The 24,025-nt window shown below is 47.3% G+C and overlaps 1 protein-coding gene across 5 annotated transcripts in view; it reads left to right on the forward strand.

Annotated features, from left to right (window-relative positions):
• The first annotated feature begins 15,367 nt into the window (after positions 1 to 15,367).
• The window catches only part of PSD3 (pleckstrin and Sec7 domain containing 3), a 107,464-nt gene continuing 98,806 nt past the window's right edge, over positions 15,368 to 24,025 (forward strand). For 3 of the 5 annotated variants that reach the window (XR_004254382.1, XM_032206704.1, XM_032206702.1), the window contains exon 1: positions 15,368 to 15,421. Coding sequence is in view for 4 of the 5 variants with exons in the window: in XM_032206704.1 (XP_032062595.1) it covers positions 15,401 to 15,421 (21 nt within the window). In the remaining variant the exon portion in view is untranslated. Of the gene's footprint in view, positions 15,422 to 21,765; positions 21,815 to 24,025 lie in introns of those variants that run through there. The other 2 variants (XM_032206707.1, XM_032206703.1) reach the window with 2 other exon arrangements.

A 24,025-nucleotide genomic window follows, 5' to 3' on the forward strand; every position in this document is an offset into this window, starting at 1 on the left:
CCTGTTTTCCTTGCTTGGATGATTTCTTTCACCCTCTCCCAACAAGGATCGAAGATGAATGCAAGCAGACTGCTCTCAGATGAGTACATCCCCTCAGTCTTGCTGCTGTCTGTGCTGCTGGGGTGCCTTGGCTGACCAGCTGGCTGCTTCTCCTCATGTTGCCCAGCACAGCCTGGCCCCAGCAGAGATCCGTGCAGCATCAGAGGGTGGCTGATTTACTGTGGGCCTGCTTAACCTGGGTGGAGAGCTGTCTGTGGTGGCACACAGCAAACATGCGGTTTCTAGGTATTTTGTTCTTCATCTCAGTCTCTCTCTAATACCAGTAATATTACTTAAATGGCATTGTCCCACGTAGCCTGCAGCACAAGTCCCAGTTAATGAAAGGAACTCTATGATGCCTGTGTATGGCCACCTTGGGGTTAGTTAGGCAGCCAGTCATTTTATTGTGAGCAAGCTCCTCTGCCTTAATTCATCTCCTGAGTTTGGGAATGAGGCCTGGAGAGCTTTGAACAAAAAAGCCCAAAATGATGGGTTAGATTTCTGAGCAAGGCTAAATTATCAACTCCAATAATTCACCTCTCTCTTCTATTTTTTGATGCCTTGTATAGATAAAGATCTCTTTCCTGTAGAAACACAGTCTTGTTCCACATGCCTAGAAAAGTTGTCTCCCTCTTCCAGTCTGCAGTAAATAACCTCTTTTGTAGCTTCCTTTCCCTGTAGTTAGATTGAAATGAGTACTGATAATAGGCTTCTCTATCTGCCTTAGTTGTTCTTCCCTGACACCCCAGAAAACTGCTTTTCTTGGTACCACTCAATGAGAAGTTCACCTGATTTATCTTTTTTTTTTTTTTTTTTTTTGCCAAAATTCAAGAAGTGCTCTTGCTGTTTATGGTAATGAGGTGCTGGTCTGTTAATCACACCAGGGAAATTTGCAGCTGTTGCAGAACTTGTCATCTACCTCTGCATCTGGCCGGCACGGTCTGTTCAGCACATCTCTCCTTCCCACCTGTATCTTGGTGTAATGAAAGCACAGCTGAAGGCTGGACTACCTCATCTGACAGAGAGAGCTATGGTGAGCACAGGTTGAACATGCTGAGCAGGATATAACTTGGCTAAATAAACTGATAGGCTAAGAAGATGGAAACTGGGAGCAGAACAGACAAGTTCTGCCACCAGGCTTCTCAAAGCAATCTCTAAAGTGGTATTAGGCATCAAGAGCTGTGAGATACCTCAACACTCCTGATATCATGCAGAAATGAATAAAGCACCCAAATAAACTGCAGGTAGGTGGGTACAAACTGAATGGGCATGCAATGTGAAAAACATTTGCAGGTGGACTTGATCACCTGGACACTGTAATGTACATCAGTGCCCATTTCCTTTAAAAAAAAACAAAAGTACTTCTTTTTACCTCCTTACATCAAGCCACTTGGAACAAATTCTTTCAATAAACAGTAAAAACAAGCAACACCTGTGTGTTCTAATATGCCATCACCAGTATTTCAGAAGATGATTGTTATTGCAGATAGATCACTCTTACAATTTAGTGTATTAAAAACAGGACAAAACAAATCTTTTTTTTTTTTTTTTTTTTTTAATGTTAGGAAGTCAATAAAATTGCATAAGAACCATTGATAAATAGTCTGTTGACCAATACAACTAAAGGAAAATGATTGTATATGAAGTTCCAATCTGGAGGGAAAGTTTTGAATGGCAGTAAACATTTAAGTGATTCCAGGTAGATTTCTGCTGCAGTGACTAAAAGTAAAAATAAAAATAAAAATAAAAATAAAAATAGCAGCCTGAACTAGAAAGTATTCTGATACTCATAAGCACCTTATGTTATAAGCACCTTAGGGTGCAGAAATACACCTATTTTAGAGAGAATCCTCCCAGCAGAATCGGCTTTCTACTAGGAAACCCATGAGTCATAGCAATGATAGGCAAATTAGTTTAGTCATTCATGTGAAGGGCTTCAAATATCAATACTTACCAATAGGATCCTGGTATTCTGAGGTCCTGCACGTCACTGTATTTACTTGGAAGCTACTGATATCCCAGCAGTTTGATGTAATCAGTCTTGAAGAACTATCTTTTTTAGAGACCTGTAGTATTTCAGAACAAAATTTTTAAAATAACTTATAAGAGAGAACACCTATCAGCATGGAAGTCTGTCATAACAATCAGCTCTTCCACCACACTTTACAACATCTGCACAGTCTCCAACTTTATATTACCTTGGTCATGATATGCTAAGTTAAGCAAATTGTTATTTCTAGACCTGTCTGTCAAGTGAAGGAGTTGTGCGCTGGTATCCAATTTGCCTAGGACCAGACAGACTGGCAAAATCAGATCTTGGCTTTGAAACCACGTATTTCTAGCTCCGGGTCCCCAGAATGTGTGGTCTGTAAGCATGGAACATTTTCCTCATACGTGGTGACAGGCAGCTCCAGTAATCACTGCTCACCTCTAATGAGAACGTAGACTTCTGCATTTTTGCTTTATCCAGCAGGTAGGTCTGTCTCAACACAGGCAGCAGGGTGTACAGGAAAAGCTGAACAAAAACAATGTTGTTTTAATTTAGAGAAGATAGTACTGATGGTTGTGAGATCCCTATTCAGGTAATTACAAGAATGCTTCAGGACAGAAAGGCATAATCTGTTCCCTTTGTCCATGGTGGATAAAATAAAAGCCACAGGCTGAAATTACAGGAAGGGAAATTTTGATCAGATGTTTTCCACTTATTAAGATAGTGAAACATTTGAAAAGATTGCCAGGAAAAATTAGGATATACAGGCCTGGAATTACTAGGAATGGTTGAAATGGTGATCATGCATTTGCATAGCAAGTATGCGCTAGATTACCTTTTTTAAACTGGACTGTGGACACAAGAGTAGTAGTCCACGAGGCATGCAGGCAATGGAAAGACAATCTAAGAAACTCTGCAACCAGCAGGGAAGTGGTGGATATCTGTCCTCTGCTCTGAGAAATTACTCCAGATGTTGGGGCAATAACAATAAATACGCCATTCTGTAAAATGGTGACACTTCGACCAAGTGCTGAGTAATGTATTTACTTGTGGCCCACCCTCTATACACCATCAAGACTTTGGGGCAGCACCCTGGGTATTTACTAACGAGTTGCACTTTGGTAACCAGGGAAGGTAGCCAGGTAGCCACTTCTTTTTCTTAGAAGTCCTCTAGTTAGAGCCAGTAGCATTTCAAAGGGACCTGCTGTGTGGCTGGTGTTGCATCACCAATAATCCCCTGTGACAGTGGTGCATGCAAATCGCAAGGAGCTTCAACCAACAGTAATAATGACTGTGGCATTAGGTGAACTCTTCATTCCCATGGACTTGCTCTTATAGCCCAACCTTATGCAATTCTATTGGTGTTTCCCGTCTTCCATTTGTGTCTTTGTGAATACCTATAGCAGGCAAGAATATTGCCTAAATGTGCATACCACTAGCCAATGCTGACTGCTGCCCAAAGGGACGTGCTTCTCCGTGTCTTTTCTGCAGAACAAGCATTGATCAAGTGCTGATTTCCATTAACCTAATTTTCCCCGAGACCTCTGTCCTACTTCTGTTTGAAATTAGCTAACTGGTTCAAAAGATACTGCAGGAGGTGGGGCAGATGAACAAACAGATAACAGGTAGCGTAACCCCATAAGCTCTGTTTTCTTAGAAAACTGGGCTAAAAAGAGCACTGTTTAATCAGGCTGCAGCTGCCTGTGAATTGGTCAAGTCTGGCACTTAAGAGAAAGTCTTCACCTCAAAAACCAAGGGATCAAATCCAGCACACTCCCTAGGGACACACAGTGAATATGAAACTCTCCCTGGCTGGTCTGGTTGAATACTTTCTGGTCCTGTGTTCAGTGCTGCAGCAGCAGCCTGTGGGCACGGGAGCTGAAACCAGCCTTGTGGCTGAAAGACAGGACTGATTTCAGAAGGACTGGGTTTGGTTCCTGCGTGTGACAGTGCCTTCTTTTGGGAGTAGGAGTAGGAGAATTTAAGGCAATGGGTTGAAGGATATGGCAAAGCTAGAACAGGAGAATCATGGTACAAAGTGCTGCCTTACAGGACAGCTAATAATGTCTCCTTTTCATATGATTCATAGCAAAACAACAGCTCTTGAAAATGTCATTCCCATCTAATTATGACCTTTTTGGGTAAGAAGCAATGGTTAGAAACCATTCTTTAATTTTTTTTATTATTTTTTTTTTATTTTTTTCCTGTACCACAGGGTAAACTGTAGCTGTATGAACAGTTTTGGGTGGTTGTTAGTGTACCTTATTTACTGCAATATGCTCTGGTATTTGAAAGCATTCCACTGTGTTGCTCTTCAGGGTGGCTTTCATTCTCCAATCCATCCCAAGATTGTGAGTTTTCCCTATATTTGTTCAGCCAGTCACAGCAAAATCATTTGAATTACGTGGTCCCATCCCCTGGGAATGATTCCACTCCATGCAGGGAGTTTTTGACCAGTGGATTGTCTTGTCAACTTTAGAGAAGATCTTGGTGGCTACAGATGCATTAGTCATAAGCAACAGGTTGTGTGGTACGTATGTTACCATATTACCATCACCCACACCTTTTACAGGGTCTGATATATAGGAAAACTCATGCTTGCACTGGCCGTTACGACAGAAGACGTCAGTCTGTTCACTTCCACCAGCGTCCTCTACCAGATCTCCATGAACACACATTGGCCAAAGGGGACTTTTGGAGTCTATGCCAAGCAGTCCCTATTCTTGTAAAATATCTCTTGGATCCCACAGAACTTCCAGCCTTTATTAATTTCAAACATGGCTTTCCAAATGTAAAAAAGAAAGGATCTTTGAGTGTCTCTTTTTGCCAGGTGACCCTACTGCATGCACATAGCACAATTCTTCTTTTAATGTCTTTGAATGTTTTGTATGCAGAAGACATCCTTGGAGAGGTACCTGCAAATCCTCTGGCTGTATCAAGTTCTACTGTATAGCTTGAGGCCCATAGCTTCTATACAAAGACTGCCTGTTGAAATGTTCATGTTGCATTTCAAAAACAGATTCCCTGCATTTCCTGCAGGTAGAAGGATTGCTGCCATGCCACCATATGATATGGATATTTTGGATTATCATAAGCCTGCAGTATTTGCTTTCATTTGTTTGTTTGAGATCAAAGCTATTAATTAAGCTAGTCCATCATTTAAGCAAGTTATTTTGGCAAGAATCACTTTCCCATTATGAGAAGGAGAAGGGTTTTCTATTGTTCTCTTGGCTGTTGCTAACCTCCAGTGTAAATATGGCTGCATTTCATAGGTGTGTCTAAAAAACTGCTGCATGAGGAGTTCTTTGGAAAAAGTGGAGCTTTTTATTTTACATATAGGAAACCAGTCTTTTATTGGTTCCAAGGGGGCTGCTAGCTCATCAGCAAATACTGACCTACTCAAAGACGTAAGGAGCTCTCATCCAGCTCAGCAAATCCCTTCAAACTCAAATCTGAGTTGTGAGTTGGGTTTATTTATTTGGGCTCACTGATTGAAAGGTATTACTCAATCAAGCAGGGAGGGAGTAGAGACAAGTCTGAGTGCTGCAGTAGATCATTCTCTTCTTTTTCCATCCAGTTCCAACAGCTCAGACTCAGGCAACACAGGGAAATGGAGGCCTTCCTTGAGGGCTCAGTTGAGCAAGGTGGGCTCCTGAGACAGTTGTGCTGTCTGACAATTTCGTGGAGCTATGGTTGTGGTAAATGTGGTAAATGCCTCAGCATTGTGTTTGACCAATGTCTGAAAATGTGAGTATGGATCTGGGATATCCGGGTTCCAGTTTTATAAAGCACTTGTGTGCCTTGGTTAACTTCATTCAGGTAAGTAACTATCTGCAGCGGGACTGAAGCATGTAGTTAGTAGGGACTGACTGAGAGGCGCCACGCTGAAAGACATCTGGTTTATTGCCATGCAGAGAGCAGGCCTTTCATATTGACTCTAACACTTGCTTGCATCTGTGGTTTGATCATGTCATTCATGTCATTTAACTTCTCTACCTCAGTTGTTTCATCTGAGAAGTGAGAATGCTAGGGTTTGCCTTTTTACCAGGTGAAGTAGGAGGATTAATTCATGAGTGTGTGCCCTGGACTTCAGAGAAGTCTGCCAGTATGAAAAACTATAATTAACAATTATTTGTCTTGCGCTTGAAAACACTTGCACAACAGCCTGATCCTGAGCAGCGTTGACTGTTTGTCACTACTGCCCTAAGCAGTAAAGGTTAAATGTCCTTAGCAGGATCAGAAACAGACTAAAAATTTAAATTTAAGATAGCCAGTAGAAATCCAACATTTTTTGAACCACAGGAGGCTCCAAAGGCCAATGCAGTAAGCGATAGCTTTCCCTGACTCCAACAGACTTTCAACCCAAGTTTGTGTCTCCTGCAACTGTCTCAGATACTTATCATTTCATCACCATGCATAACTCTTCATTTCTATTTCTCTCAGAAAACAGGAATCTAATGTGTTCTTCAGGCAAGGAGTCAAGTCCTTCTGAAATCCAAGAAACAGCATGTTGCTTCTGCACCAGCTCTCAAAAATCTAGTATCCTAATTTAAAATGTAAACGGAAAAAAATTTTGAAGGATAGGAACACATGCTTCTGGAAGTGAGTGGCTTTTTCCCTTGGGCTGAATTTGGACTTGGATTTGAACTTGGGATAGTTATGGAGTAGTAAAGTTGGTTTTATGGAGCTGTAAAGACTCAGTATGATGTTAAAGGAGAAAAATTCAAACTCTCAGAAACGGAGCAAAGAAGGATTTTTGGATTCAAAGGAGTCAGGAGCAGCACATCAGTTTCATCTGGATCCACATGGAGATGGTGAGTGATGTGGAATGGAATGGAAAATGACAGACAATGTCCACCGACGCCCTCAGTTGTTGAGATAGAACCCACTTCACAGGAGATTGGATCTGTATGCTAGAGCACTGTGTAGTCTATTTCATGCCTTCTGCAGTCCAGGTGAGGATTTCCTAAAAGTAAGGAGACAAAAAGAGGTAGATGCTTTATAGCCTGCTGGCCTGGCTTTCAGTACAGCCACCTAGGGTGTGGAGGAAGATGTATGGAAATCATGAAAACTAATCCTGAGTGCTAGCCCAGGAACAGGCAGGAGCTGTTTCATCCAGTTGCAGGTGGAAAATAAAGGCTGAGTTACAGGAGGGTGGGGAGGGGTAGGAGTAAAGGTGATGGCAGCAATTCATTTTGGGGGGAAATGTAGAAAGAAAAGCTGAAATGGAAAATAATGCTTCTTGGTAGAGCACTCTGTTTGCACAGAGTGGGCCTGGATAGATCTGGCATTTGGCACAGCTTCCAGATGGTGGTCAGGACTAAAAGTGGGGTGGGTGGGAGCTTTCTACAGCTTTCCTGCTGCTTATGCAGAAAGGGATGTTGAATGTCAAGTCTGTGTACCCATCTCACTGACGGAGTGCTGACCTCTGGCCAGGGGCAGGGTGGAAATTAATAACTACCTAGAGAAAGAGCAATATTAAGCAGATAAGTGATTGCATGAGAGATAGGGAGTGGGAAATGGGAAATGTACGGTAGTAGGGCTGGGACCCTTCCTTAAGGAGGCAGCAGTGGTATGAAACAAGAGGACAGAGGAGTTGAGAGCTCCTGTGCTGGGGTCTGAGTTTGAGTGCTGTAGAAGGCCAGGGTTGTGAGGAGCAAGAGGTGGCTGGTGTTGTGAGGAAATGGGGAGGTACATGAGAGGGTAGAAATTTAGGGGATACATGCTGGGCTTGACACCTGGGGAGGGAAGAAAGAGCATAGAAAGGTTTGAAAGGAGGTCTTGGGTCTTGCTTTGGAGAGGACCAGTAAACAGTGTAGGGGATTTGCATGAGAAGGGAGGACAGGGTCTTCCCCTGGTGGCTCCTTTTCTACATACAATTTCAGTGTGTGATTTATGCATATACATGTACTCCCATCATCTGATGCAAAGCTATGCCTCGCTTCTCACTATATCCTCCCAGGAATGGCCTTGTTGGCTCTTGTTCCCCCAGGGCTTTTAATCGCTTTATATGACCCTATAAAGCTGATGCTAACCCAGAAGGCTGTGCAGCCCCCTTGTTTGGCACACTGCCTCCAGGAAAAGGGCTATGGAGAGGAGAAAATACGATACCCCCCAGCTGACAACAGAGCCCTGTGAGCTGCAAACTGGAGGCTGTTGTCATGGTGTTGTACCTGGTACCGTGACCTGTCCCTGGTGTCAGTCTCCCATGGGACACATAATACGTTCGGCTCAGGTCTTCTTTGGCTTTGGCTTCTGTTCTCTGCTGTGGGATCTGTGTCTTTCTTTGTTTAGAAAATCTGTCAAGAGAATTGTCTGCAGAAACCTTTCCCTTCCAACCAAAATCAGTATTAATTTGTCCACGCTTGCTGGGCTTGCTCTGTCCAAGTGAAATTTGCTTAATTGTCTGTTTGTAACCTTGCATCCATTGTTTGTGACTCATGTGTGTTCACTGTATGGAGAGATACGAGGAGGGATGTGGATGAACAGGGTCATTTCTAGATGTTTGTTACCCACATCCATGGCTGTTCTGTCTAAGGAGAGGAGAAAGCTGAACATGGCTGTTTAACATCTCACTTGCCTAAAGAGTTCCATTCTGCTTGTTGGACTGAAGAAGTAAAATGAGAGGCAATACCTGCATGAGGAGGAATTTCTCATGTCCAATTAGAAGGAGAGTCCTGCTGCTTGTGGTAAAGACAGTGAGACGAAACATAGATGGCCAACCCACCTCTTCTTGTCACCTTTCCAATATAGTGAGGCTGCGTTATTTGGTTGGTTTTAATAGCTTCATTCTCAATGGTATTAATTCACTCTGCAGCTGTAGCATTTCAGGTAGTGTCTGCTGCATCGCTGTCCCAGAGCTGTGGGACATAATGATCCCATTTTCAGAGGACTGTGGGGTGGTGTCTTATGCTTGCCTGATTCTAAAAGCTGCTTGTAGCATACCAATGAAGTCATAGCCTTAGCGGCAGCAATCCTCCCCTGACTCTGTTTTTCCACACTGTTAGTACTGTTAAAAGGTGATACTTACCCTACCAAAAAAAAAAAAAAAAAAAAAAAAGCCATTGAGCACATCCCTCTCTTCCCCTCCACTCTCGGTGGTTTGGCATCTGATGTGCAGTCCCAGTCAAGTCTGAATAATCTGTGGCAGAAGAAAGAAGGCACACATGAGCTGGGGAAAACCATACAGGGGGATTTTACAGGAGGATCCCAGTGTTTCAGGAAACCAAAAACACAAAGCCACAGTACCTTGGCTTGAAATGTAAGTTTCCCTTGATCATAACATACCATACAGTTTCAGTTTTTGGCATCTGTTTTTGGAGGTCAAGACCAGAATGATTTATGTGAGTCTGGCTAAGGTTTTCCTGTAAAGGATATCATTCTGCAGAATCCTGTATGTTGTTCTGGAGGGGAAAAGACCACCTGGAGCTTTTCTGTTCTGCTCAAATGCAGTGTGGTCCCCTCCTGTGTGCTGGATTGAGTGCACTTTTGAACACTTCTGGACTTTCCTTAGTGCCAAAGATTCTTTTCAAGATGAGGTTGATGTTCATGGAAAACATTCTTTCTTCTCTTGGTTGTTAGTCCAGCTGTGTGTGTCAGATTGACTTGTGAGGCTGGTGTGATGCATTACCAGTGCTAGAATCACAGAAACCCCCTTGCCAAGCAGGGTCATCCAGAGCACATTGCACAGGATCGTGTCCAGGTCAGTTTTGAGTATTCTCCAGAGAAGGAGACTTCACTTCTCTGTGCAACCTGTGCCAGTGCTCTGTCACCCTCGCTGTAAAGAAGCTTTTCTCCATATTCAGATGGGAATTTCTGTGTTTCATTTTGTGCCCATTGCTTCTCATCCTACCACCGGGCACCACTGGAAAGAGTCTCGTCCCCTCCTCTTAACAGACTCCCTTCAGATGTTTATACACATTGGTAAGATTCCTTCTCCCTCCCCTCCAGGTTAACCAGGCCCAGCTCTCTCAGCCTGTCGTCATACAACAGGTACTCCAGTCCTCTCATCACCTTTGTAGCCCTCTGCTGGACTCTCTCCAGTAGCCCCATGTCCCTTTTGCACTGGGGAGCCCAGAACTGGGCTGAGCAGAGGGGCAGGATCACCTCCCTGCTGGCTACACTTTCTCTCATGCACTCCAGGATCCCACTGGCCTTGTTGGCCACCAGGGCACACTGCTGGCTCGTGGCCACCTTGTTGTCCACCAGGACTCCCAGGTCCCTGCTTGCAGAGCTGCTCTCCAACAGGGCAGCCCCCAGCCTGTACCAGTGCTTGGGGTTATTCCTTCTAGCTGCAGGACCCTGAACTTGCCCTTGTTGAACCTCATGAGGTTTCTCCCTGCCCAGCTCTCCAGCAGGCCCAGGAAATGGAGGGTGCTCTCAGCTGTCACCGGTGGCCTGCTCAGGAGGGACAGACCCAGTGCTGACAGGCTGATCTGGAGCCCTTTTTGCTAAAGAGAAGGCCAGAAAGAGAGATTTGATTGAGGTGAGGGAGGGAAAAGATTAAGAGAGGAAATAACAGCACAGTCCCAGGAGGTAACCATGAACCTTACAAAGCAGGGCATTCATCAGGATTTTCTGCGTCGTCCAGTTTTGCTGGGGCTAACAAGGACGTTTCTGAAGGACCGGGACAGGCACATCAGGGGAGGTACCTGTGCTGTGAGGTTTTTCAGAGAGAAATGTCAGATTGGAGATCTCCAAAGAGGATGGATCAAAAGCTCTAATTTTGTCCAGTTAAAGGGCAAATATCACTATCTGGCTGCGCAGGGAGGGAATGTCTGTCATTTCCTTTCCTCCCAAGGAACATGTCAGATGGAGGAGGGAGGGAAGTAAAATCTCTGGAGAGAAGAGATGGAGGATCTGGAAAAATCACATTTCCCAGAGTCCTGGGCATGGCGAGACTCTAGGGAATTGTCAATGGGGGAAGAAGCAAGGCAAGAATCAGTTAACCCCTGAAAGACAAATTTCCAGGCGTTTTGAGTGAAAAGCCAGCCCTGCTGGAGAATCTGCAAGGAAAGAACTTGGTGAAGTGTGATGATGCTGGCACAGATCTCAGTACCACTCCCCACAACAACACCAGCTAACCTGCCATGTGTGCACCGGCCATGGCTGCCACCCAGGGCTTTACTGTAATGATTTATTACCACTGCTTGTCTTTTCTTTAAAATAGTAGAAAGGTTTCACATGCCCAGCTCTTTCCTAGTGTGGACCTTACCTCCATTTCTGCTGTTCCCCTTGTGCCATTACAGCTACTTTTCCAGGCTTAAGTCAGAAAGAAAGGGTTGTGACTGTTCTTCTGAGTAAAACAAGAAAAAAAAATGTTTTCGCAGCTGTTTCCAGACACACAGGAGAAAATCCAATAAATGATTAACTCAGTATTTCCATCTGTGGGTAATGGTGTTTCTGGTGGCGTTTTCTTTTTTTTATTATTATTTTTTGTATTATTATTATTATTTTATTGCTAGCCTTCTCTTTCCCCCATGGAAAGAGGCAATCTCTGTTTGATTTGAAATGCAATGTCCTGAGCTGTTTTCTGGCGAGCACCTGGATGATGGCTTACATGTGTTTTTTTCCCCTTTGAATGAGGAGGAATAAATTGGAAGTGAGTTTCCTGTACTCCTCTCATCTCCCTGTGAGAGGGGAATAATGAGCAAGAGAGCACCTTTATAGCCAAAAGATTACAGAGGTTGTGCATTGGTTATTCTTTACAGACCACTTATTGTGAAATACTCCTTTTTTTTCTTTTTATTTCTGAGGGGGTAGGGTTGTGAGAGAAGGTATTTTCGGCAGTGAATTTTTGACTCATAAGATCAATGTTTGTGTTGGGCAGTCATGGGAGGAGGGCAGCGCCAGCAGGCCCAGAACAGGCACTGTCACAGCAATGCCAGCCCCACCGTCCCCCCCAGCATCTCCTTGTGCAGTTTGGCACGACTCCTCCTGTGCGATCCAGCCATCCCTCCTGGTGCTTTCATCAGGTTCTCATGCTGCCACCCGTCGTGTCCCACAGCTCCTGGCCTCACCTCCAGCTTCCTGTGTCCTGGTCACCTGGCTGGCAGCCGGGTCGCCTGCCATCACATTTTGCACGTCTCCAGCTCACCCGCGCTGCTCCTGCTGCCACTGGTAGCTGGCAGCACGGGGACCTGGGGGTGGTGTCAGTGCCCTTTGCTGCAGGATTTGCAGCAGCTTACCCACTAAACCAGGCTGCAAATTCATGCTGAGTTGACTGTTTGCCACCTCCACAAAGGTTGGCTGCTGGATTTCTGCCTCTCTCCCTCTCTCTCTCTTGTTTTTCCCCCTAGATTGCTCTGTGTTAAAATACATGCCATTTGGTTGAACTTAATTCCTTGAGCAATTCAGAGCACTCTGTAGATATGACAGCACTCATAACTGCTTTTTTTTTTTTTTTTTTTTTTTTTTTTTTTTTTTTTTTGTGCCAGCTTTTGCTGCAATCATTTTTTGATGTAGCTAACTGAAAACTTACATCAAGCTTTTGGACAAAAAAAACATAATTTCCTTCATAAAAACACTATAAACGTCCCATTTCCCTGATGAGTGCCTGTTCATAGTAATGTTTTGGGATTTAATATGGCCCTGGTGCAAGAAGTGATGATTGATGGTGTAAGAAATATCGCCTTCCCTTGTGCAAACCTCGGGGCGGGTGGTGCCAAATCCCATCACCCTCCCTAGCAGTGAAGCAAACTCACTTAGATGCCAGCGTGGCGGAGGCTTGTGGATCATCCTCCCCAAAGCCAGCAAACACTCTCCCAGCCTTATGGCACAGAGTGTATTCCTGACAGCCCAAACGTCTGGGTGACTCAGGCCAGAAGCCAGGGCCAGGGAGAAAATGTCAAATTCTTCTCAACTGAACACAAATAGGGAAAAAAAGGCAAATCGAAGTGCAGCAGCCGCAGCTGCCACCTATGCGCCCAGGTCTGGGCGGCAAGCAGTTGCGTGGAGTAGAGTGGTACCAGCCCCTACATCCCCCACCAAAAAAGTGTCTTTTCTTCCAGCTGCCTCCTGGCCGGCACCAACATTACCTCAGCCTTGCCTGGGAGGAGGCAGACGGAGCAAATCACCTCCTCAGAGACCCAGACACTGGGTGTTTTTTTTTCCGCTGCATTAGCCAGCTCAGATGTGGCACAGATGGGGAATCCGCAGACCGTGCCCCTGCGCTGGCTCCTGTGGCCTCAGAGGCACACGAAGCAGATGGGACAAAACAGCATGGGGGCAGACAAGTGCCTGGCTCCTCAGGAGAGGCTGGGAGAAGGGTGAAGCCCCTCAGCTCTCCTCCTTGCCCTGCTGGGGCTGCCACGCTTCATGGTGCGCATCCAGAGATGGATGGGCCAGGGCTCAGCGCGACCTGAGGGACCAGGTGGTGGAAGCACGGGCAGAGCCTTGTTCTCCTGCAGGGTGGCATGGGTGGAAAGCAAGCATGGCAGTGGTTGGGTTGGGTGAATGTGGAGCAGAAAGCAGTGAGAGAGGAGGTATTTGGGCTAGGAAGAGTGCTGTGAGCTCCGTGTGACATGGCCCTGCTGGGAGGAGCACGGGATGATGCTGCTGGATGGAGGCTCCAGGCTGGCTGGTGCTGCCGCCCTTGCTTTACTGCCATCAGGGCAGCCAGATGCAGAAAGCTCCAGGCCAGGACGCATCATGCTTTATGCCTGGACCTACCTTTCTGCTGCGAGGACAGGATTTGTCTCTCTTTGTTGTTTCTGGTGCTGGAAAACTGAAAGGCTGAGATCACCCTGGTGTTGGCAGGGAGCAATGGGGAATGAGGCAGCACTGTGCTTTCCCTCGGCTGCAGAGATGTGTTGTCCAGAGCACGGGGGCCGGGCACATTATCCTTGTCTCAGTGGCTTTGTGGTGGCGCACCTGCAGTGTCAGGACTGCCCAAAGCCTTTCCTCACACCAAAACGACTGGAACAACGCTGCCTTCCACCTGACAGCTTTGTTTTACAGTGCAAGGTCAGGAGCAGAATTAAAGTGTTCAGAGAATCCTAAGACTCCCTATTGCAATCTGCACAGGTCGGTTTGCTGGCCAAAAAGGCCTATGGCAGGAACCTGTTCCTTGCCACCGAACTGCGGGTACAGAGAAGGACTTCATCTATCCTCAGCCCAACTATCCTCAGCCCAAATGCAACTGTGGCCCACCTGCAGGGGATAACGCCCCGAGGGGTGCCTGCACCAAGGCTGTGGAGGCAGGCTGTGATGGGTGGTGGGATCACGCTGCACCCTTTGCTGTGTGCGGGAGGTTTCTCCTGGCTGTGTGTCCCCAGGGGTGGATGGTCCCTTTGCTGCTGTCCTGCCCGCAGCTCGTGCCTTGTCCTTGGGCGACAAAGTGCCACCGGCTGCGGAGGAACCCTGGCAAAACTGCAGCTCTGAAATGGCAGTGACTTCCCATCGGGTTTCCAGCCTGGTATCACCCTGATCACACCTGGGTGCCCAGCAGAAAGCCTCTCTTCTTGCAGCCAAATAAACTAACGCGTTTGAGGGCTACTGAGCAAAGCACAAGCTGGCAGCACGCGGGGAAGGCAGCTAACATCCTCCTCCCGCCAGCCTGCCAGCCACTTGGCGTAGCTGCTGCGAGGGGCGCCGTGACACCCTGGGGTGTTTTCTGACTGCAGCTTCTGACAGGGAAACCCGTCTCTCGCAGAAGGGGACAGGTTGTAGTTTCTGGTGAGAGAAACCCCGGCACCTGACGGTGTGCTCTGCTCGGAAACCCGAAGCTCGGGGAGAACTTCCAGCGAACTGCGAAACACAAACCGGCTCCGGAGGTGCAGACAGGGCTGCTCTGCAGACATCTGTGCTCTTTCGCTTTCTGGAGCCAGGCTGCGGGGAGAAGCCCCTGGGCTGAAAAAGGGCATTTTTAAAAATTTAATTTATTTTTTTTTCCAGCGACTGCGAGAAGCACTGAAGGGATTTAGGAGCGTAGCAGAGCTCAGCACGTCCTGACGCCTTGCGGGCTTTGGGGACCACCGCTCCCAAGCGCCGTCCTCATGGGTAGGCAGCCCTGCCCCTCGGCAATCCCGAAACCTCTCCTCATTTTTTAATTTTTAATTTTTTTTGATTCAATCTCTTTTTGACGAGCACGTGGTGCACTCCGTTCCTCTTCCCCTTCCTTAACGTCCAACCCCCCTTCCCCTTCTTCCCTTTCCCCTTCCCGGCCCGGCCCGGCCCGGCCCGCCCACACCCCGCCCCGCCTCGCCCGGCCCGGCCCGGGCCCACCAGGCTGGGGCCGCCCGTGGCCGCGCTGCCCGGCTCCGCCGCCGGCGCTGCGGGGCCGGCAGGGCGCCACGGCCCGGCCCGGCCCGGCACGGCACGGCCCGGCCTCAAGGGAGGGCGGCTGCGATCCGCCGCGGCCGGCGATGGAAGATGGAGGGAGGCGGCGGTGCGGTAAGGGCGGCGGGTGCCGGCGTGCGGGAGCCGGGCGGGAGCCGGGCGGGCGGCGCGCCCAGCCGGGGGCACCTCCTCGCCTGCCTTTACTTTCCCTTTTTCTTTCTTAACACTTTTTTTTTTCTTCTTCTTCTTCTTCTTCTTCTCCTCTTCTCCCGTATCTCCTCTTCGTTTTCCTTTTTTTTTTTTCTTTTTCTTTTTTTTTTCTTTTTTTTTTTTTTTTCCGTTTCTCTTTTCTCCTTCATTTTTTACCTTTCCCTTTCATCTAGCTTTTATGTTTTGTAGCTTTTTTTTTTTTTTTTTCTGCAGCTTTCCTTTTTTTTTTTTTTTAGCTTCTCCTTTTTTCTTTTAGCTTCTCCTTTTCTCCTTTCTGTTTTTTTTTTTTCTTTTCCCTTTTGCTTTTCACTTTTTTCTTTCCCCTTTTCCCCCTTCTTTCCCCCTGTTCTTCCCTCTTTCCCCCTTTTCCGTCCTCTTTCCCCTCTCCTCTTTTCTCCCTCTCTCCTTTTCCCTCTCTTCTTTTTAATGTTTCCTTTTTCATTTTCTCTCTCTCTTTCCCCTTTCCTCTTTTCTCCCTCTCCTCTTCTTTCCCCCCTCTTCTTTTTAATGTTTCCTTTTTCATTATTTCTCTCTTCTCTCTCTTTGTGCATACCCCTAAGGGGCAAACACTCAGAGCCCACTAAGGCGCTCACTACTGGTAGCTCCCCAGAAGCACCAGCATCACCAGAGAGGCAGCGCGGGGGGCCCCCATCCCCGGGCTGGGACCCCCCACCTGCATCTTGTGTGGTTGGTTTTGCTTCTGTCTCCGTGTCAGTGTAACAAATCAGCACCCTTGCTGCACTGACAGGCTCTGTTAATCATGCCAAATTCGTGAATTAAACGAGAAGTAGTGCAAAAATCAGCATCTTTGGCTGAGTTCATAGCATTGTGCTTTCTGGGGAGGAGTAGGGTTGAGGTGAATTCACCAAAGGTGTAAAGTTTTACAACATCAAACTTGCACAGGGACACTCCTGCACTACTAGGGTGTTACCGTAAGCCCTGCTGCCGTGCTCCGAAGCCAAGCTTCTCAATGGGAACATAAACATAGAGCTGTAATGAGCTTGAACTTCACACAAACTCGCAGAAGATGCTAACTTCTCACATAGACGCAGTATTTCCGTGCCATAAACAACAATTACGTGGCTCCCACAGAGTGCCAGTTAGTATATTGTCAGGCAGAGCACATCTATGTGTTATTGAAGTGATTTGGGTGTGTAGTAGGTAACTGCAATTACTTCTGCTTCTGCAGCTTCAGTCACACTTTAATTCTGTCTGTGCGTAGGGCCATTAAAACAGAGAGAGAAAATCAAATGCCATATTTCTAATGAAACTGCTGGTTGTGTACACGGTTTTTGAAGCAGTTGTAATAGGCTGCTGATAATCATCCAGGCCTTTCTGGTTTAGCTAGCAGAAAGGAACCTCTTTCTACTCCAAGTGCACTTTCATCGGTCACATCCTTAGTTGATGTGCTTTAGCAGATGTTACCAGTTTAACACTAGCTGTAAGTCTGACCTAGCCCTGTTGGCTTGCACACGCTGAGAATTCGGCTATACAGTCGTTGGTTTTGGGAGCATGCTTTTGGTGGGAGAGAAGGTGAGGTTAAACCACCTAGGAATCCCTGTGCAAATGCTCCCATTCAGTTGTAGCCTTGGTTCACCGTAGAAAAGAGTGTAAGAAATTCCTTTGTGGTAGTGGTGATGTTAAAAACAATTTCAAGAATGTTATGCATTGCTCTCCTCTAAACTTGATACACAAAAAAAAAATAGGGCTTGATAGATAAAATTCTTGCACAACGTACCTGTGTGAAGGAGGTCCTCTTGTGCTGCTGGTGCTTGAGCAGATTATTCTTGCCATTTCTAATGCCATCAGATTGAAGGGAAGAGCAGTGAGGATCATAGTGAACACAACAGATATTTTTTCTTCCTCCTCCTCCCAGGAAGGCTGATGAAACTGGGGGAGCAAGGTTTTATTTGCTGTTGTCAAACTGGGTGGCTAAAAGACCGGATGCAGTTCAGAGCATTTTCCCTCCCCACCTCATCCTTTCTGTTCCTGCCGATGTTACCGGGAGAGTTTGGCCTTTGGTTTCCAAGCTTGGATTGAAGAGGCAGTTTGGAGTTTGTTTCCTGTGGGATGAAGAGGATTGTGTCTGCTGGAGGATTGTGGACTGGTGCCACAAAGCATCTGTGCAGACAAGCAGCTGTCATGCCGAAGATGCTGTGCTTGGGATGAACGTCCCAAGTGCTGGGAGATTCATCGCTGGGGCTGGTGGCCGTGGTGGCATGAGCCGTGCTCCACAGGTGGCTGTCAGCATGTGGGAAGGATCCTTTGGCCACAGCTGGTGAATGGTCCTCGTGCATGAGGTACTGATGGTGACTGGAAATGATGTCAGCTCGGTGGGGACAGGGGCACCTGGTAGCAACCTTGCCATGCTGCTGTGGGCAAGGTGGGGCAAGACCAACAAGCTGTTGCCAAAGCTCCAAGTTTGAGGCAGCCAGAGCATCCCACCCTGTGTCGGCTCTACGGCTGGTGAAACACGTGTGGCTGCTGGGATCTCCAGGCTGCAGCAGCTGGAGGCCTTTGTCAGCACCAGGCTTCCAGGCCTGGCCTGAAGAGGTAGGAGAAGTCTTGGGGCTCAGCGACATGCAGCCCCTTTCCCCACGAAGGGCTGCTTCGTCACCTTGGTGGAAAGCTGCGCCTGAATCATGGCAGAGGGGGGATTTCTCCATCCCATCTTGCTCTCCTGCCCAGATCTGCTCAGTGGCATGGGTGGCTGCCCTGTCCCAGGGGGATGTACAGCCAGGGGTCCTTCCTCTGGAGGTTTGGCTGAGAGGGGTATCTGTGGTCAGAGAGCTCCTCCAGGCCGTCAGCATGCGGAGCAGCAGGGACACAGATGGACCGAGGCAGATCTTGAGCAATTTGTGTCTTCAGAGTCTGCATCTCCTTCTGAGGGGATTTCTGTGCTCTGGCACCCATGGCAGCAGAGGTTATTTCCAGTCCTTTTTTCCTGTTTGCACTGAGATGAAGCTGGGCGGGGGCGTTGAAACAGCACGTTTCTGTGGGATGAAAAAGCTATTTCAGCCCAGTGGTAAGTGCCTGCCTGACACTTTCAGACCAGCCCTAAGCGTCCTGTTCCTCTCAGGATTACACCATTTGAAGTATGCTCTTGCAGCGTGTTTCCAGATGCTTTTTGTAAGCACGCCCCCTCCTTGCTCTGGGACTTCTCTTTCTGTCACGCCAGCTCCTGCCAGAGACCACAGGCCCCTGGGATGCTCACGCATCTGGGTGTTTGTGCTCTGTGTCTCAGGCAAGCACGGTGGGTCGTGGATGGGGCGTAAAAGCAGGGTGGAGTGAAGCTGATTCCGGGTGAGGCTGGGTTGCCATGGGGTTGAATGAGGAGTGAGAATAGCTCAGGTATTATCTAGCCCTTGAAGCTTGAATTGCTCCCGAATTGACTGTACTTCCTGGATGCTGTAAGCAAACAAACCTGCCGGGGCACAGGATCAAGCTGTCTGTCAGAGCAGGAGCTCTGCACCTCCAGCCAGCGCCTCAGCCATCAGCTCCAGCTGCTGGAAGCACACTGTGTTTGCCGTGGCTTGCTTTCCTAACTGTGCACTGTAGAAAAAGATTGTCAGTGCCACGAACAGTGTCATTAGCCTGAGGAGACCAGGCTGGAGCGGGCTTTTGAGGCTGGGCTGCCAAGGCACACCGGTAGCTGTCACGCTTACCAAGGGCTTCATGTTGTGACCACAGCAGGTTTTTTTTGATGCCTGGTATCAGGGCTGAACAAGAAGGCATTGTCTTGAGCCTGTGACACAGTAGTTTGGGAGGACTAAGAAAACAACTCAAATGGCAAGGATTAAACAGTCGAGACCTCCCTTTTTGCGGAAGCGATGAATGCGGCATCCTTTCCTTTCTTAGCGTGAAATGCCACAGTGGAAGAGGTGGCTTATCTCCAAATTGTACTCATTATTATTTCACAACAGCTTTCAAACAGGAAGTGTCACTGGGGTAATAACCGCATCTCCCAGGCTGGGCAAGCGCCAAGTGCAATGGCAAGATGCACTTAAGCCCGGGATATGGCTGCATTTCAGCCCTAACAGAAGAAGTGGTACCAGGAGGGAACTTCCTTCGGAAGACGACAAATTCTAGCACCAGTGAGTTCTGGTTTTCATCAGCTCGCTTGTGTGTGGAGTCTCCGTGGCCTCATGAAAACAAAACAACAACAAAAAAGAAGGAAGAAGTGTGTATTAGCTTCTCCACTAGTGGGACACATGTGCCAGCTGGCTGACTGTGTGCTGCTTGCAGGGAATATATAGCTCCTGGTGTCTTCTCTTCTGCCTTCCTGCTATGGTTGGAACTGCCTGGTGGCTCCTGGCCATCTCTGGGGCCACGGCTGCCAGAGGGTGCCAGTGCTGGCACTCCCTAACTCACGCTTTCTTAGCAGGCAAACAGTCTGCTCTTGCAAAAAAACATCTTTTCAGGCCCCCGGTGTCTGCACAGCAGGAGGCTTACATAAACTTAGTTGGTGTGACTCCTAGCTTCTGCCTCTGTTCTGCCAGGGGAGGACAGATCAGCTCAAACTTCAGTCACGTTGCTGATCTGAATAACTTCTGGTAAATCTAGGCAAGGTTTAGAAAGAACAATGGAGGCAAACATTGTAAAATTAATTTAAATACGTGATATGAAATAATCATGCAGGGTCAAAGAGCTGTTTCTAGGTTAGAGGCAGATCTATACACATCTTTGCATGCTCTTTTGCTGTGTTGTAGCTCTACAGCTTGTCTTTGCCTCAGAGGAAATGCAGATTTTTACACCTTTGCAGATGTTTTTCCAGTTGCTCTTGTGCAGAGTGGTTTTTGTTTTTGTTTTTTTTTTTTTCCCCCCACTGTTCAGTTCCCTGAACTGCGAAGAATACTATAGTCACTTTGAGCTACTGCCTTAGACCAACCATGTTTGTAATGCTGATGTGGAAAAGGCACCTGAACTCTCCTGATAACTCTTCTTTTTCTCTACATCCATCCATAAAAACAGTGTTTTTAGCTCAACATAGGGAATGTACAGCATGTGGGAAGGGATGAGCTTTGCAAGTTCTCAAGTCTCAGCAGATGTTGGCTGGGGTTTTGAAAAAAAAAAAAAGAGTTGCTTAAAGATACAGATGTAACTTCTGGTAGCCTCCTGAGGCACCAGATTTTAGCTTCTGTGGAGCTGAAATCCATGTGGGGCAGACCTGTAGCAGTCTAAACATTGTTCTGCCTTCTGAGGTACCTAAATATCATGGAAGTGCAATACCTGCTGAACAGAAGCAGTCTGTCAGTTTGCTAAATATACTTGGAACAGATTGGACAAAAAAAAAGTAAATGCAAGATGTCTGGTACATACCACTACTGAATTCTCTGAGTAAAAAATTGCTGGCTTTGTGTTATTTTTCCTACATCAGGACTCCATCCCAGTGCTGTCTGAGATAACTAAGAAAAAACATTTGTATTGTGACTTTTAATATTTTGGATCTTTCTACTCTATCTGCTTTATATTTAAGAAGGTGGTTTTTCATGCAGTGAGCTGCAGCCTACCTCTCGATGGGCTTGCTTTGACTTGAGCTCTGTGCTTACCTTCGAAATAATGCATAGACATCCAGAGGTCCATACAGCACACATCAAAAATCACTGACTCGGCAAATAGAAAATGCTGAGTGACCTTTAAAGGTAAAGTGTAATCATAAAGACTTTGAATTAAAATGCTGTACACATTCACGCAGTTACAGCTCAGACAGTGTCAGCCTTTGCATAATAAAAAGCATTTTATTCAGTATAGCAGCTGACTGCTTTCCTAGCAGCTTCGGCCAAACAACAAAGCAAACATTTCTTTAAGGGGGAAAAAAAAATGAAGTACAGGTGTAGAGCAAGACTAGCAGACTAAAAACAAAGTTTACCTGCAGCTGTTTGATTCTGCTGGTAAAGAATGTGTGTTTAGTCACTGTTCCCGTGGCTTTTTCTAAGAGGAGACTCTGGTGGCTAGTTTCTGAATTGAGCCTCTCATCAGACACTGAACTTTTGTGCAGTGTGGCTTTGAGGAGGGAGAATAGCCTCGATGGTATCTGCGCCCTGTTAGTTCTGCTCTCTTCTGCCCCGAACGCTTCCCAGGAGGCTGTTCCTGGTAAACAAATTCGTCAGCATCCCGAGCGCGATGAAAAGCCTGCAGAGCCCCAGTTCCTTGTGGCAAATTCCAGGGGCGAGCCAGGGTGTGCAGGGGGTGTGCCGTGGGGAGCCCCGCGGTGGGGACGGAGCAGTGGAGCCGCCTGCCCGGCTGCAGAGCCCGAGGGCTGCCTCGTGCGGGGAGATGCCAGAGCCTGGTCAGCAGGTAAGAGCAGGCGGCTCTTCTGGGTTAGACCCACGGTCAGCTCAGCCCAGCAGCCTGTAGAGGTGGTCATGGGTGTCTACAGGAGCCTGGGAGGAGCTCAGTGTGGAGTTTCGTGCTTTCTACCTGCGTGGAGGATTTGTACCCCTTGAGGTTGTTTGCCTTCCTTTTCAGCCTTCCTGGTTTCCATGACATTGCTTTGTAGGGAGCTCTCTGGTTTGTCTGCAGGCTGTGTGAGGAACCATCTCCTTCTGCTTGGTTTGATGCTGACTCCTAAAACCTTCTTCTGATGTCTTCTGGCATCATTATATATGGTATTAAAGGAGGCAGTGGGTCGCTTCTCACAGGCGTTTCCAGAGCCATAGTGACTGCATGCATCTCTGCTATATATCTCTCAGCCATCTCTTTCCTTTAGTTGGGAAGCTGCATCTGTGATCCCTTGGTATAATTCAAGCTTTTTTGCTGGAGAATGGTTATAGGGAGTGCTCTCACACCAGTCCTTTCCTTCCTCCCCAACACCCTGTCTCTTTGCAGGTATCTCCCTGTAACTCCTGATCGTAAGAAATTAGTTTAAACCACGAGCTGGGTTTTCTTCTCTTCCAGAACCTTTGCTAGCATTGACTTTGGCAGCCCCAGGTGAGGTTTAGCCATGCAAAACTCCTGTTCTTTTCAGCCTTCATCTATTTTACTAATGCTTTAATTTAAAAATTGCAAACATGTATATTAGCATGTGGGAGGGCGTGTGAGGAAAACACGAACATGGTGTACGAGGTCATACAAAAATAAAAACTACAAACCTTCTTAGCGGTCTGTTTGTGAGCACCAGCTCTCTCAGCTCTCCCTGCTGTCAGTGCATTGGCTTCCACCAGCTAGCAGGTTTATTTTAACTCCAGCTTTCCCCATCTCATCCTGTTACTTAGGAAAGGGACTCAAGAAAAGCTCAACAGAAATAGTCTTTTCAGAACAATTAGCACAACCTGTCAAAAGCACGAAGACTTGCTAAGTTCACGCCCACACAGGAATGATAACTGTGCTTAAAATCAAGGGCTGACCATTAGTGCTACCGGGCCCCTGGGAGCTTTGTCTGTCCGTGACAGCAGAGGCCAAGCTCTCGCTGCGTGTCTCCATGAAGAACTGACCACAGCATGGCAGCCTGGCTCAGATGCTCTCCCTTTTGCTCTTCTGGCAACTTGCTAAGAAGGCTGCAGATCTCTGGAAACCTTCCATCCATCACTCTTGCCTCTCCCTTATGTGTTTTCTCATGTATTTTTTGAAGCTAGCTCCTCTACCAATTCCTGTATTTCAGCTAGTCTCTGAGGAAACTTCTGGGCTGTGGAAGAGAACGTCAAGGTAGAAGTTTAAACTCCTCCTGAAAGCTAAAACTCACCCGATTGGGGTGTATGATAGGCTGCTGAGAGGCATTTGGCTTCTTGCTGCAAGGGACGATGATGACGAGGTGAGGATAGGACAGTCCTGGAGTTAGAAATGGTCTGAGTGAAGTCTTCCACAGCTGACTTGTAATATACTTGGTTCCCAGCAGCTGTGCAGTCGAGGGGAAGGTGGTCAGCTCTGGAAGGAGGGGATATGCAGCTGTGAGAGGGCAAAAACAGGGCTCCCCCAAGGCGCCCTCGTGGTGTGACTTAGCTGTGGAAGCCCCTGAGCCAACTACCCAGTTCCTTCTGGGTCCTCCTGTAAGCCCATAATTAGATTAACATTTATTTATTTATTTTTTTTCTGGGGGTAGGGTGAAAGTGTTTTATTAAGAAAGATTACAGCGGTCCCCCCAAGGGCACTTTCACTTCTCTGTCCTGGCTCACAGCCCTTCATGAGAGGTCACAGAAACACAGCATATCCTGAATTGGAAGGGACCCTCAAGAATCATCAGGTCAAACTCCTGGCTCCATACAGCACCACCCACAAAATCATGCCCGAGAGCATTGTCCGAATGCTTCTTGAGCTCTGTCAGGCTCGGTGCTGTGCCCATTGCCCTGGGGAGCCTGTCCCAGTGCCCGACCCCACTCTGGGTGCAGACCCTGTCCCTAACCCCCAGCCTGACCCTCCCCTGTCCCAGCTCCATGCCATTCCCTCAGGTCCTTAAACACCTTCCTGCTGATGTGTCTTTTTGCTCAGACTGGCCTGTTTCTGGTGTCAGCAGTTGTGGGCAATGTAACCAGACTTTGGTGTTCCTCAGTTAATGCTGTGTGGAATGTAGGT

The sequence above is a fragment of the Aythya fuligula genome, chromosome Z, assembly GCF_009819795.1.
Source record: "Aythya fuligula isolate bAytFul2 chromosome Z, bAytFul2.pri, whole genome shotgun sequence".
NCBI lineage: Eukaryota > Metazoa > Chordata > Aves > Anseriformes > Anatidae > Aythya > Aythya fuligula.